This window comes from Electrophorus electricus, chromosome 14 (assembly GCF_041902795.1).
Source record: "Electrophorus electricus isolate QZ-2024a chromosome 14, ASM4190279v1, whole genome shotgun sequence".
NCBI lineage: Eukaryota > Metazoa > Chordata > Actinopteri > Gymnotiformes > Gymnotidae > Electrophorus > Electrophorus electricus.
The window spans coordinates 592,501-607,257 of record NC_137510.1 but is presented as its reverse complement, the minus strand read 5'-3'; the positions used below and the strand labels follow the sequence as shown (position 1 = coordinate 607,257).

At 41.1% G+C, this 14,757-nt stretch overlaps 1 protein-coding gene across 1 annotated transcript in view; it reads left to right on the top strand.

Annotated features, from left to right (window-relative positions):
- Positions 1 to 11,177: 11,177 nt before the first annotated feature.
- The window catches only part of ankfn1b (ankyrin repeat and fibronectin type III domain containing 1b), a 109,784-nt gene continuing 106,204 nt past the window's right edge, over positions 11,178 to 14,757 (top strand). The window contains exons 1-2 of the mRNA XM_035530429.2: positions 11,178 to 11,356; positions 14,235 to 14,285. Of these exons, the coding sequence (XP_035386322.1) occupies positions 14,269 to 14,285 (17 nt within the window). The 5' untranslated portion in view covers positions 11,178 to 11,356; positions 14,235 to 14,268. The remainder of the gene's footprint in view (positions 11,357 to 14,234; positions 14,286 to 14,757) is intronic.

Here is a 14,757-nt window from a genome sequence, read left to right as displayed (position 1 = left end):
TGATTATGTATGCAGTGGTCCTATATATATATATATATGAGAGAGAGAGAGAGATTAAAAATTGTAGTGAATTCCACAGAGTTTCCAGAGAAACAGGACATTTCAGAGGTCCTTCATCAGCTGTGCAAGCAAACTGCTTCTGAATTAGTAGGAGGAGGAGTCAGTTTAAATATGAAACAGTAGATGTTTAAATCATCACATTCAGTCCATGGGGTCTAAAGTTCTGAGAGTGTAGATCAGTTGTTTTTCTTTGAGCTTCCCCATTTCATTGCTGCCATAGCAACAACTGTCAGATATGTCACATAAGTCCATTCACATTAAAGCGTCGTTAATTCTGATGGTTGGAGGTGTTCAGCACACCCATCAGCAGGTCTTCTCTTGGTTAGTCCAGTTTAAAGCTGATTACAGTAACACAGTCGACAAACTCCCACCGTGATGAAGAGGAGGAATGGGGGATGACAACTGATCCTTATGTGTCACTTATTTTAGCGTCTGTTTTAATATATTTACATCTAGTGTGGTTACAGGCTACAGTACCACAGCGATTATCTGACTGGTCATTTCTCACTCTTGACGAGCTCGTCTTTGATGTTTTTGTCTCGTCTGTAGGAGATTAGTGAAGGATCCTTAAGAAGAGATGTGGTCTCTGTATCATCTTGGAGGATTCTGAAGTGTTTCAGTATAATATCAGCTACTGTTTTATTAGTAGGACGTTACGTCTGCACCAAGGGGATTCTTGTAACCTTAACAGCAGACTACAGTAGGTCAGTGCACCCTCTGTGAACACGTAAAACACCAGCAAAGACATCAGCTACCACTTCCTCAGGAAACCCAAAATGTTGAAGATATTCACACATTTTCATACAAACTTCCCTGAAACGTCCAGTAAGGTGATCGTCGTGCCAGGATGTGCTGTGCGCCGTGTGTATTCCACAGCTGGGTGGGACGTGGAGAATGAAGAAATGAACAGTTGGATGTTTTCTAATGTGCATGGAAAAATACCAAAAATGTCACCAGTGTAGCTCAGACATTGTAAGGGCACAGGTCCAGTATATTGCTCAAAAATGTTTCTCAACAAATCCAACAAAGAGGTTTGCATAGGATGGTCCCATTTTAGCAGACATTCTAACTCCTAGTGTGTGAGTGGTACTGGGAGTCAAAAAGGTGAAGCCTTTTTGTGTGGGGGGGTTAGGGTTCTCAAGTCTACTCAGCTCTTGCATCAAGAAAATGTTTTAAAGATCTCAAACCATCTTCATTAGGGATGACTTTGGACAAACTTTTAAAATCCATTGAAAAAAATCAAGGAGTTGGCAGGTAGCGTTTGTTCTTTCAGGTGTTTCAGGATCTGTAGAATGTGTGAAGAGTCTTTAACATTTGTAGGTAAGGACCAAACAACTAGTTTAAAAATGTCATCCAGAACCTGGGATATTATTTCTGTAGGGCAGGATCAAACAGATACAATAGGATGTCCAGGATTATTGTCCTTATGAATTTTAGGGAGAAGATAGAAACAGATTATTTACAATAATGCAGAATCACGGAGGTGTCCTGCTGAAATGGATGGTGGACTAAATGTGGAGTGATGTCGGAGCTGTTCTGTCTATAGATAGATAATTTTATCTATAGACCCTGTAAACAAGATAATTCTATCTCCTGTTTACATGCTCTATAGATAGTTACCTCCTGTTTACACTGTCTATAGATAGATAGTTATCTCCTGTTTACAAGGTCTATAGATAGATATAATTATCTTCTGTTTACATGGTCTATAGATCGATAGAGTTGATCATTCATGAATTGGAAGGTTCCTTGAATATTCAGTAAAGAGGCTTGCAAAGGAAGCCTGGTGTATAATTTTAACTGGATTGCTAACCTTCCGTTCCTAGAGGGTCTACATGGCTCAATCCCGTTCACTTTGTAGGGCTCATGACAACACAGCATTTCTTGTCTCTCTTAACCTGCTGTTTGATCTGGAGACTATCTACATGATGGACGAGGTAACTGAGATTCTATGTGCTGGTCGAGGTAAGCTGAGACTCTCTACGTGAAGGATGAGGTAAGATGAGACTACGTGAAGGATGAGGTAAGATGAGACTCTGTGATAGGGTAACTGAGGTTCTCTACGTGAAGGACGAGGTAAGTTGAGACACTCTACGTGAAGGATGAGGTAATTAAGACTCTCTATGTGATGGACGAGGTAACTGAGACTCCTTACGTAAAGGACGAGGTAACTGAGACTCCTTACATGAAGGACGAGGTAACCGAGACTCTCTATGTGAAGGATGAGGTAAGTTGAGACACTACATGTGAAGCCCTGTGCACATCTATGAAAGTATAACTCAGGCTTAAGGCACTGGCCACGTCACAACTCCAAACAGAGCCTCAATTACCCTTTTATGTTCACACTAAACTAGTTTTTTAAGATTCCTTTGCTTATTACAGAGACTGATTCATTTGTAACTGGACTGCATCTGCAGCAACAGACATTAATGAGGTGAGTCTCACTCCTTCCTCAGTCTGAAAGCAATCCAGGAACATTTTTCTTTTAAAGTTGTGACCCTGATGTAATCTCAAGATTTGTTTATTGAGCTACAGCTAGTCAGTATGAATTGTTTAATAGGTTGAATTAGCTGATGTGTCACAGTTTGAAAGATGTTTGTCTTTGTTTCTTTTCACATCTCATTAATAATAATAATAATAATAATGCATTTTATTTATAAGTCCTTTTTAGGACACTCAAGGAAACTTTACAGTATGAGAGCAAATGAAAACATGAGTTACAAGAAGAGAATAAAACAAGAATAAAAAGACAAAGGGGGAAATAAAAGAAATTACAGATTAAATTAGATTAAAACATGGTAAGAGGTACAGTACGAGCATGGCAGCACAAAGCACAACTATGTAACTAAAATAGACAACTAAAATCACAAAGCAGTGAGCCAATAAGAAGAACATAGGATTTATAGATTAGCAGTCTGAAAGAAAGAAGTTTTTTTCCATAGCATTGGGCCTTACACACGATCACTGACGGGAAAGGACATCATCCGCACCGGCCAGTAACTGTTGTGAGTACCGGAGCAGCTCCGGGCTCCAGCGTGTTGTAGAGCCACAGAAGGGGACTGTAATGCAGGAGTTCATAATCGCAGTTCGGTCTTCGGTCCTCCTGCAGCGGTAAAAGCCCTGCGTCATGAGGAATGAAGCGAGAAACCGCACATGCAGAGAGGACTGGGCCTGTACTGAGTCTTCTGTTGGCTACACTACCCCTAAGGAGCTCGTGCGCAGAGCCGTCTGTCTGCCACCATTGCACCCCGTGTATGTAGTCTCAAGCTTTATTGCCGTTGTCATGGGTGAGCTGATTCTGATCAAGGAGTAGGGTTCAGCTAGGTAGCTTTAATACGCATGTATATGATAAATGCCTCCTATAAATCATCGTTAATGAGCCTATTACCTGCACCTTTCAAGGGCTCCAAATCTAGGTCCACAAAATGGAACAACGTTAAAAAAACAGACGCACTTTGTACGGAATTTTCAGTATCCTATTATTGGTTTTCTTTGATGGTGCGGAAACATAACACATACAAAAATATATATGGACACACAACGAACTGAACCTAAACAGGAGTATTTTTTCAGGCCGGGCTTTACTCCAACACAACAAACAAAACAAATCATTCTTCCCTAAAACCAAAGAAAATAAAATACAAATCACTCTTCCTTCAACTCCTTATCACAAACAAATACAACAAAGCAAAAAGAACATGGCACCCACCCCCACGACTCCAAACAATAAGACAAACAATACTCAATATTTCAGGCAATCAGTTATCAGTAAGTGACTCTCAGTGGTCCTTTTGACACAGGCTGTAACAACTCAATTCTGCTGATAGAGAAGCATTTCATGTAACTACTCGAGGCCTTGTGCATAAAGCCTCTAAAGATCGAGTACATCTCAAAGGCTCTTTCGAAGAACATAGCTGGACAGCAAGAACTAACTCGTAAAGCCCTAAAGAACCTGGGACAGAAACAAGAACAGTCAACTTCAACACACCATCTCAAAAAGAGTCCAACACGGAGCATCATCTACGGTGGCACACGAGGGGTCTACTGAACAACACACCCCTCATCCAACACTCTTAATTATACTTGTAGCCAATCAGGTCGTCCGTTGCTGTAACGACGTCATCTCGACAGCTCTTTGGGCCTTGGTGCGCCCTCGTGTGGACAACCTAAAAAACAAACCTCAAATACTACACGAAGAACAGCTGAAAAGAAAAACGCCCAAGAGCGTAACAAATGCAAACTAGGAATGTCGCTTAAACCGGTACCGAACCGTTATATCGTCTGACAAAGACTAGCAGCGCTAAACTACCTCCAAGGTTACTGATGTGGATCAGAACAGACACGGCTGGCTCATTTAAGCAAAACGCAAACCTCGCAAACGACCGCACCGGCTCACGCGCCGAACTATGGAAAGCCAAAGTGGTCAAAATTCGCCGCAAACGCGTTTTATTTGTAAAACACCGAAAAAAAGCGGTGTTTTGGACGCTTTTACGCCACAAAAGAAGGCGTTATTTTTCACTACGCCGTAAAATACGCCACAAAAACCATCAAAAACGCCGTATTGTACACTGTTTATATGTCAGTGGAAACTCCGTAAAAATGCCACTCTTAGTGCTCCAAAACGCCGTTTTTAACGCCGTTTTGGCGTGCTTACAGCGATGTTTAAAACGTTGTTTTATAGTATGATGATGAGCTCTGTCTACTGAGTTTGACAGCCAATAGACTTGAACTTTCTTTACCCAATCAATCACGAACAAGGTCAGAGCAGACCAGTTCACTACACCTCTTAATCAGCTGATGAACCAGTGCTCAAGTTAATTTTTTGGATTTACATATGTGTTAATTCACTTAAGAATTTATTTATTCATACACTTATTAGCTAGCTGACTAGAAGTAATACAATTAATAAAAGTCTAATTTAATTGTTTATTTAATTTATATTGGTTTAAAATTTCATGGTCTTGCCCATGTATCATTCAGTTCAAATGTACTTTTATAGTACTTTTCATTATAGGTGTAATCACAAACCAGTTGTACAGACATCAGAGTCCAATTACAAGGCAACATTAGTAAAGAAAAACTCCTTTCAGATCATGAAGAAACCTTGAGAGCAACCAAGAATCAAGAGTATCCCATCCTCTGGTAGGCACCAGATATCACAAGCAATGCAAAAAAGCAATGGTAGATAGGAGCCACTTTAAGAAAAGATGGGAGCATACAGTAATTAGTAATGTATTAGGAAAGACAGATAGATAGCAAGCATAGTCATTAAACAGAAATCTTAGGAGTAATCAGAAGAGACCACTGAGTAACGTGAGCATCTAGTAATGTGAGGTCACCTCACATGTGAGTGACAATGAGAATCAAGTCCATCACGGCTGTGTCAGAGGGTGAAACTGCTGTAGTTGGAGTGCACAGAGGACACACAGTCACCAAACCAGACAGAATAAAGCTGCTGCTGATATTCTAATTAGTAAAATCTCCAGCCCAGTCTTTCAGTCTCTTCAGCAGGGTGGGTGATCATACAGGTGAGGCCTTTGTTTTCAAGCACAGGGGTCTCTGACATGCAGATGACTCCACTGTGGTAGAGACACACCTGACCAACATCACACACGTGAACAGCACATAGAATGGGAGACAAACAGAAAAACAAATGAGGGCACATCAAACAAACATTTATAACTCAGAAAAAGAACAGACAAGCCAAATGGACTAGAATGAATGGGGAAAGGACATTTTATATAGATTCAACAAACGTCATAAGGCCTGTGCCAATAATTAAATTTTAAGATGATCATTGTCATATAGATAATTACAATTAAGATTTTTTTCCTCTTAAAATCTGTATAATTTTTAAAGAACAAAGCTATTTCTTACTAGCCACCTTCTAAGATGGGAATACTCAGTAGTTCCCATTTGAAGACAGACACTGCTCAAATTTGAATAAATATCCAAATAAACTCAGAAGCTTTGTGACCAGCCAGTTCTTGAAACTTTGAGAGACAGGAGGTCCTGACTGCCCAGTGCTAGACTTGGAGCAATGACACAAATGTACAAAACAGTAATGTAATATGTAATATGTAAATCCCAAAAATAAACAAACTTGAGCAATGGTTCTTCAGCCAATTAAGATCTGTAGTGTATTGGTCTGGTCTGACCTTGTTCGTGAGTGATTGGGTGAAGAAAGTTCAAGTCTATTGGCTGTCAAACCCAGTAGGAGGAGCCAATTATCATATGTTTAAAACGGCATTGTAAGCACGCCAAAGTGGCGTAAAAAATGGCGTTTTGGAGCACTTAAAGCGGTGCTTTTTATGGCGTTTCAACTGACATATAAACAGTGTAAAATACAGCATTTTTGATGGTTTTTACGACTTAGTGAAAAATAACGCCGTATTTTGTGTTGTAAAGGCATTCAAAACTCTGCTTTTTTCGGCGATTTACTTTGGCTTTCTATACCAAATGTGTGTCCCTCCTACACCAAACCAGTGTTCCGTAACGTATAAAGATTCACGCACCAGAACCATGGACAGCGCAGCCCCCCCCCCCCCCCCCACGTATTTGAAATACGTCATTGAATTACTATCGCTCAGGGTTGTGCAGGTTCATATCTGGACCCGCAGTCACCAACATTATCAGCGGAATTTATTTAACCCTTCACATCCCAACACAAAGTGAATAGGCAGGTTCAAAGGATTCATTTGTTTGGATTTGGATTTGATTAGATGTCAAGTAAAATGTATTTTTATAGCGCCTTTTATTTAGAAAGCAGCTTTACAAATGTCCGAGTCCAAGCCCCCCAGTGAGCAAGCCAAAGGTGACAGTGGTGAGGAAAAACACGAGGAAGAAACCTTGAGAGGAACCAAGACTCAAAGGGGGGGCCCATCCTGCTCTGGGTGACCACGAACGCCACAATAACAACAATCTAGACAATAAAGAGTAGAATAAGTAGTGAGAGAGAGAGAGAGAGAGAAAAAAATAAATAAATTTATTTATATATAGCAGGGGACATCAGGGGTGGTTGGAGTAGCCATGGCAGCTGAACCGGGTTGCGGCTCAGTAACATCATGACATCAGGGGTAGGTACCTCGGCAGAAAGAGAGAACAGATTATTGAGCATGTCCAGGTATAAGGATGTATAAATTAGGGAACTATAATGTGCAATGATGGACTCTGGCAGATCTAGCTATGGCAGCACAGCTAAAAGGAAAGAGCCAGAAGGAACCACAGGCATGAGGGCACCCTGGAACATCAGCACTCCACCATTCTCAGTCAACAAACCTGATTGACAAAAGAGAGGTGAAGTGACAGCATCATAACATCACAGTTTACCAGAACTCTCAATGCCCACAGACCCCCAGATCTACACCTTTACCTAAGATGGGTAGTAGTTAATAAAATGCCTGACTGTACAGCCTTAAATATTGAGACTGTGTCTGAGTCTTGAACATTTATTCCATAGTTTGGGAGCGTTATAGGAAAAGGCTCTGCCCCCTGTGGTAGGTTTTCTTATTCTTGGTACTAGTAAAGAGCGGCACCTTTTGATCTAAGCAGACATGTTGGGTCGTAATGCGCTATGAGTTCTCTAAGGTACTGTGGGGCAAAACCATTCAGTGCTTTGTAGGTAATTAGAGGTATTTTATAATCAATAAGAAATTTTACTGGGAGCCAATATAAAGTAGCTAAGATAGGAGTGATGTGATCAAATTTTCTAGTTTTAGTAAGAACTCTGGCTGCTGCATTTTGAACTAGCTGGAGCTTGTGTAGGCATTTAATGGTACAGCCAGATAGTGGGGCATTACAGTAGTTCAGTCTGGAAGTGTTAAATGCATGGACTAGCTTTTCTGCATCATATGAGGAGAGCATGTTCCTAATCTTTGAAATGTTCCTGGTGGTGAAAGGCAGTCCTAGAAATATTATTTACATGAGCTTTGAATGAGAGGCTGGGATCCATAATAACTCCAAGTTCTTTGTTAAAGGTGTCACTGGGAGACCATTAAGGTTCATTAAGAGAGAAATTATGAGAGAAATATCTCCACATCCAGTGTCTGATGTCCTTTATGCATTCGTCAGTAATACTAAGATGATATTTGTCCTCTGGTTTGGCTGAGACATATAACTGAATATCATCAGTGCAGCAGTGGAAACCAGCAGTGTGTTTATGTATAATGTCACCTACAGGTAGTAGATGTAAAGGAGAAAGGAAGGCTGCTAAATAAGACGTAAACCAGGAAAGGTTTACATTTTCAAGTCTATCTAGTAGAATGCTGTGATCTATAATGTCAAATGCTGCACTCAGATCAAGTAATATAAGCAAAGAGACATAACCCTGGTCAGAAGCCAACAACAGGTCATTAACTACTTTAATCAGTGCTGTCTCTGTACTATGATGAGGCCTAAACTCTGAATGAAAGACTTCATGTGTCTGGTTTTGATTCAGGTATGAGCTTAGCTGCTGAGCTACAGCTTTTTCTAGGATCTTGGAAATAAGTGGAAGATTTGAGATCAGCCTGTAGTTTGACAGCTCACATGGGTTGGGGTTACATTTTTTGATGAGTGGTCTAATTACTGCTAATTTGAATGATTTAGGAATGTAGCCAAGGTTCAAGGAGGAGTTTATTAAATTTAGTAAAGGTTCAGTTACTTCAGGTAGGATTTCCTTAAAGTGTGTGGGCAGTGACTCTAGTAAGCAAGTGGAGGATTTTGAGCGTGAGATCAGAGATGTAAATTCTGGCTCTTGGATCAGTGTAAAGGATTCTTGAGTCATTTTTGGCTTGGTTGTTCTGATCTCTAAGTAGTTGCCTGATGTCATGTTAATACTATTAATGTTATCACTAATGTGCTTAATTTTCTCATTAATTCATGAACTAATTACTACTGTGTGTTGTATTCTAAGCATTGGTGTCACTTTTATTCCTAGTTAGATGTGCAATTGTACTGAAAAGAAATCCTGGATTACTTTGGTGATTTTCTATTAGGGTTGAGAGATAAGATGTTCGAGCGGTAATAAGTGCTTTTCTGTACTTGAGAAGGTTCTCCTTCCATGCAAGCTGGAAGACTACAAGCTTTGTGTGGCACCATTTATGTTCTTTCAAGTGTTTTGTTTTAAATTGTGAATGTGATCATTATACCAAGGTACTAATTTTTTGTCCCTAAATTTTTATTCATAAGTGGAGCAACATCATTGAGTTGGCAGCAGAATACTGATTCTAAGCATTCTGTTATTTGATCAAGCTCTGTGAGGTTTGAGGGCATCATAGTCACAGATTATAACTCTAGAAAATTCCCAATATGTGGGTGCAGTGGCTGACGTGATCTTGTGTCTGGTATGGTAGTGAGGAGAGATTACTATACTGTGGCTCATATGTAGTTCAAATGAGATGAGTGAATAGTCTGAGATGTTGATTGTCTAATAATGAATAGGATACTAGGAAACCTGACTGTTTTTATAATATTTTTAGAAGAGCTTAGGTCCTCTCTAAGGCCACAGAGGGTCATGTTAGTTTCTCGTTGGCATTAAGTAACATACATGTTAAACAGATCATACATGAAGGGTGCTATGGCACAACAATGTATAGAACCAGGTACGTTAGCATCAGTCATCCAACGTCTGAGTGCATAGAAATGACTGAAAAAGTCTTGGTTGTCTACAGATGCAGCTACAGAGCAGGTAAATAGTGCCTAACTATGTTAGTGTATACGAGATTTGCTTTCTGGAGGATGGCGTTAGCAAGGAGAGGAAATGTCTCAGGAAATTGTAGATTTTATATATAATAGCATTTTGATTATAGTATTGGAATTTTTGCATTTTGTTAAAGACAAGCAATTTCTGAAACTATTTTACACTTGCATAAATGTGATTGAGTCATCTAGGGAACCTGGCTGTAGAGGTGTAGTTAGAGGTGTAGTTAGAGAACCTGACTGTAGAGGTGTAGTTAGAGAACCTGGCTGTAGAGGTGTAATTAGAGGTGTAGTTAGAGAACCTGGCTGTAGAGGTGTAGTTAGAGGTGTAGTTAGAGAACCTGGCTGTAGAGGTGTAATTAGAGGTGTAGTTAGAGAACCTGGCTGTAGAGGTGTAATTAGAGGTGTAGTTAGAGAACCTGGCTGTAGAGGTGTAGTTAGAGAACCTGGCTGTAGAGGTGTAATTAGAGGTGTAGTTAGAGAACCTGGCTGTAGAGGTGTAATTAGAGGTGTAGTTAGAGAACCTGGCTGTAGAGGTGTAGTTAGAGAACCTGGCTGTAGAGGTGTAGTTAGAGAACCTGGCTGTAGAGGTGTAATTAGAGGTGTAGTTAGAGAACCTGGCTGTAGAGGTGTAATTAGAGAACTTGGCTGTAGAGGTGTAGTTAGAGAACCTGGCTGTAGAGGTGTAGTTAGAGAACCTGGCTGTAGAGGTGTAATTAGAGGTGTAGTTAGAGAACCTCGCTGTAGAGGTGTAGTTAGAGGTGTAGTTAGAGAACCTGACTGTAGAGGTGTAGTTAGAGAACCTGGCTGTAGAGGTGTAGTTAGAGAACCTGGCTGTGGAGGTGTAGTTAGAGGTGTAGTTAGAGAACCTCGCTGTAGAGGTGTAGTTAGAGAACCTGACTGTAGAGGTGTAATTAGAGAACCTGGCTGTAGAGGTGTAGTTAGAGAACCTGGCTGTAGAGGTGTAGTTAGAGGTGTAGTTACCAGTCATCGTTCACGTTCATGTGCCAGGTTACCGGGGAGGACTCGAACCCCAGATTCTCTGAACTCAACTGTTTCATGTATTGGTTTATTTTTGTTTTATTGCAGTTCTATTTTATGAACGCTTTGTCGCGTTCGTTGTTGTCGCGATATAAGGTTTTTACCGCCTCTGCTCGTTCTCCGTTAACGGCCTTCAGATGAAGCGTCTGTACCGATTGGCGCACGTGCCTGACCGGTTCACGCACACGTGCAGCTGTGATGCTGTTTAATTACAACGTGCTCTTCAAATGAAGCATGTTTACGTTCACGGCGCACATCGTGCACGATACATACTTTATATAATTATTCTATTCGGCCGTTTCATCAAGTCAGAAGCCTTAGCGGGTGACAACCTCGAGATTTCACGCGCGAGGCGGGGCGAGAGAGTCTCGCGCTAGAATCTTGAACGAGCACAGCGGGGCAGAGGAGGAGTGAAGTTTGGATAGCTCCTCTCGCGCAGACCCTCGGGACCTTCTGAGATCAGCAGAAAGATCAAACGCACCGAACGCTCCACAGCGCGCAGCGCCCGCGGACGTGCTCACGTTAAGAGAATTCCGTCCCGGTTCCGTCCTGAGTTACCGAGTTCTTTGTGCAGAAGGTATGCGTGCGTGCGTGCGTGCGTGCGTGAGTGAGTGGAGCAAACTGCTTATCACTTACAAACGTTTGCGGTTGTTTTCGTTTGTGCGTTATAACTTTATCACAGTCTGATAGTTTGGGAGTTTGTTAGTTTTTCTTTTTCGTCAAGTTGTTCTCCCTCAAGCTTTGTTTCAGAAGGCTTCACGCGGGCGCTTTCAGGGTTGTCATGACAATGCTGCGGCAACACAGCGCGCGATAGCTTAGTTACAGCCTAATAAAACTTTGGATTGGCAACGACACACACACTTTAAGTGTTTTGTTTGAAATCCACAGGTTGTTTATATCAAAGAAATACGGACGCAGTGACATTACACAGTTTCCAATGTTGCTCTTAATCCCGATTACTGATTTCATGGGTGATGTAATTCTAACAGCATGTTATGGGTATGTTTGGATGTAAGATCTTAATTTTGGTGGTGGAATTTTCCTGTGTGGTTGTGTTCAGCTTATATATGCACATTAAAGAATTGACTGTTTTTTAAAAAATAATTCTAGTTTCTGTGTTCGAACTGTTCAGGCAGGAAGATAGCAGGTTGAAGGAGTGTAAGGAAGTTAGAAGGTAAGGTGTGTCCTGTATAGAGCGTAGACAGGAAAAGGATGCATACAACACACACACGCATGGATGTAGTTGACAGACTACACAATACATGCAGGAAAGAACAGGAGCTGTGGCTCATGGACTGTCCGTGTGTGTGTGTGTGTATGTTTTTGCACTTTTAGTTAAAGGTGAAGACAAGGATTTCCCTTTTTATCAGGAAATGAGATGATGTGATGTCATTGATGTAACTGTGTGTGTGAGGGAACATTGTTTACAGTAATTATCCTCTGCTTAAAAGAAGGTCAGACTGGCAGGGGGATGTTTGTGGTTATTTAAGGGTCTTAACGTCATATTCTCTAAGGACACATGTCACCACTCACATCTGTGTTGGTTTATATCACAGTCACAGGATGAAACTGCTGGATGACACTGTGGTTGAAAAATCTAGCACTTCTGGTTTTTGGTTTTAGTGGCATGGTTAGTGACTGCTTCGGCCTGTCAAACCTCAGCTGGTCTGGAGCTTTGCAGAAGGAAAGTCACCTGGTTTCCTGATGCACTGGACGTTCATCCTTTTGTATGTGTGTAAATAAGCTTTGTGTTACAACCTCAAGATGTCAGTTTGGGGTCTTTTATATCACATATTACTGAGGTTATGTTTACATTAAAGACACTTATAATCATGACTGAACACAGCTTGAGTAATTGAATGTTAAGGGTTTTGCTCAGGGGGTCAACAGTGGCAATCTGGCAGTGGTGGGACTTGAACCAGCAACTTTCTGTTGACTAGGCCAGTCCCTTCATCACTGAGCTTTCATGGCCCGGTAACGCACGCTGGAGGTGAGTTCAGACTGCTCTTTGCTCAAGCGGCTACGTATCCAGGAAAGAAGAGATGCAGATCAGCTAGCTGAGCTTGAGCCTCAGGCAGAGTGCTATCTCCAGAGAACAAGGACCTCACTTCAGAAAAGACAGGGTGACTAGTTTTCACAATGTTAAGTCACTATACTGCCAGACGAAATAATTTTAGTACCTAATTTGATTTCAGTGCTAATGTGTTTTGAAGAAATGGTAGCTATGGTTACTGTTCTAGCCCAGAAAGTTCTCCCGTTGGCCGTGTATCACAGTTCAGTCCCACATCAGTTTGAACAGCAGTCTGACGGCTGTTCGTTTTCACTCAGCAGTGCCAGTGTGTAGCATCTCTCTGATGAACAGTGTGAGAGGAATCATTATTACACATCAGTAGAGGGGGATGAGTGTGTGTGTGTGTGTGTGTGTGTGTGTGTGTGTGTGTGTGTGTGTGTGTGTGTGTGTGTGTGTGTGTGTGTGCAGGGGCTCTGACCTGTGCAAGGTGTTTGGCTTGGACAGCTGATCTCAGGAAAACAAACAGCGTGTGTGTTTGTCGAGTTTGTGATGTGGTGTGTGGCAGTACCTCAAGACAAGTTGTGGTTTTGAAATATATGTATTACATATATAGTGTGTGTGTGTGTGTGTGTGTGTGTGTGTGCGTGCGCATGCCTCTGTCTGAACCTCTAGGGACTTCTGACACTGCCAGCTTTCATCCTGGGGTCGCATAGACATGTGTACACACACACACACATACACTTTTCATATTAACACCTTAGTTGTTGCTGTTTTCTGGAGATTGAAACATTGATTAAAATATCAATCATCATCAAAGTAATTCAAAAGAAGTTTATGTATTATAGCATCAGCTGGTAGATTGTCTTCCTTTCCTAGCAACAGCTGTCAGTTTGAGTGTTATCATTCATCAAAGCAGACCAGTGTGTTAATGGGCTGTAAAGCAGAGTGAATTCACAGAAAAATCAAGCTTGCACAGGTGTAGGAGGAGATCGTGTGTTACAGCTTAACAGAGGACGTCTTATAGGACTTGTTCACGTACCAGATACTTCTGGCTCTCCGTCAAGAGGTTTTGTTTATTCTATTATTTGTTTCATCTATATTTTTGTGAAAACTATTTAAAATAGCTGGTGGTCCAGCTTGAATTGAATGGAACTGAAGTTGACTGATCTGTTTTGGAGTCACAGCTGTTTTTCTTTAAAATGCTAACGTGTCAGTGATGCTGTCTGGGGGATTGTTGCTTTAATTTATTTTAATTATTTTAATTTTAATTATGTTTAGTCATTAATCAGGTCCACATGAATTTATCTGTGTGAAGTGTCCACTTTTGGTGTGAGCTTGCTGTGTGCTTTCTCACTGGTCCACTCTAAAAGAAACTGAAGATGTTTTTTTTCTCTCTCTCTCTCTCTCTCTCTCTCTCTCTCTCTCTCTCTCTCTGTCTTGGCAGAATGGAGGGACCAGCGTAGGAGAAGTCACTGGGAATGGATGAGCTCATAGAGTATGTTTCACAGTTTCTTATTAAGATGCAGTGTGTGATTTGATTTATTTACATATGTTTACATATATATTTGCATACATATTAAGGGTGGTCCGTTAAGGGCTCTCAGTTACAAGATAGCAGATGCACACAAGCAAGTAAACTGAGGTAAATTAAACATGAACGAAAGCTTCTATACATATTATTCTCCTACACAGAACCCAAGTTTGATATAATCCCACACAAAACTCCAGCACAAGTCTTCAACTTCATGTTAAAACAGTAGCAGAATCAGTAAGAGTCCTCTTGGGCAGTGATTCTCGCCTTCGAGGTGTAAAGGTCACGGCTCTGAACTAACATGACTTTGTTCTGAGCACAAACTCTCCTTCAGACATCCGATTACTGAGTGCGTTTACCTGCACTTAATTATCCGATAACTGCAGACAATCAGATTTTGTTAGTAATCTAACCAACATGTTTACATGCATTTGTG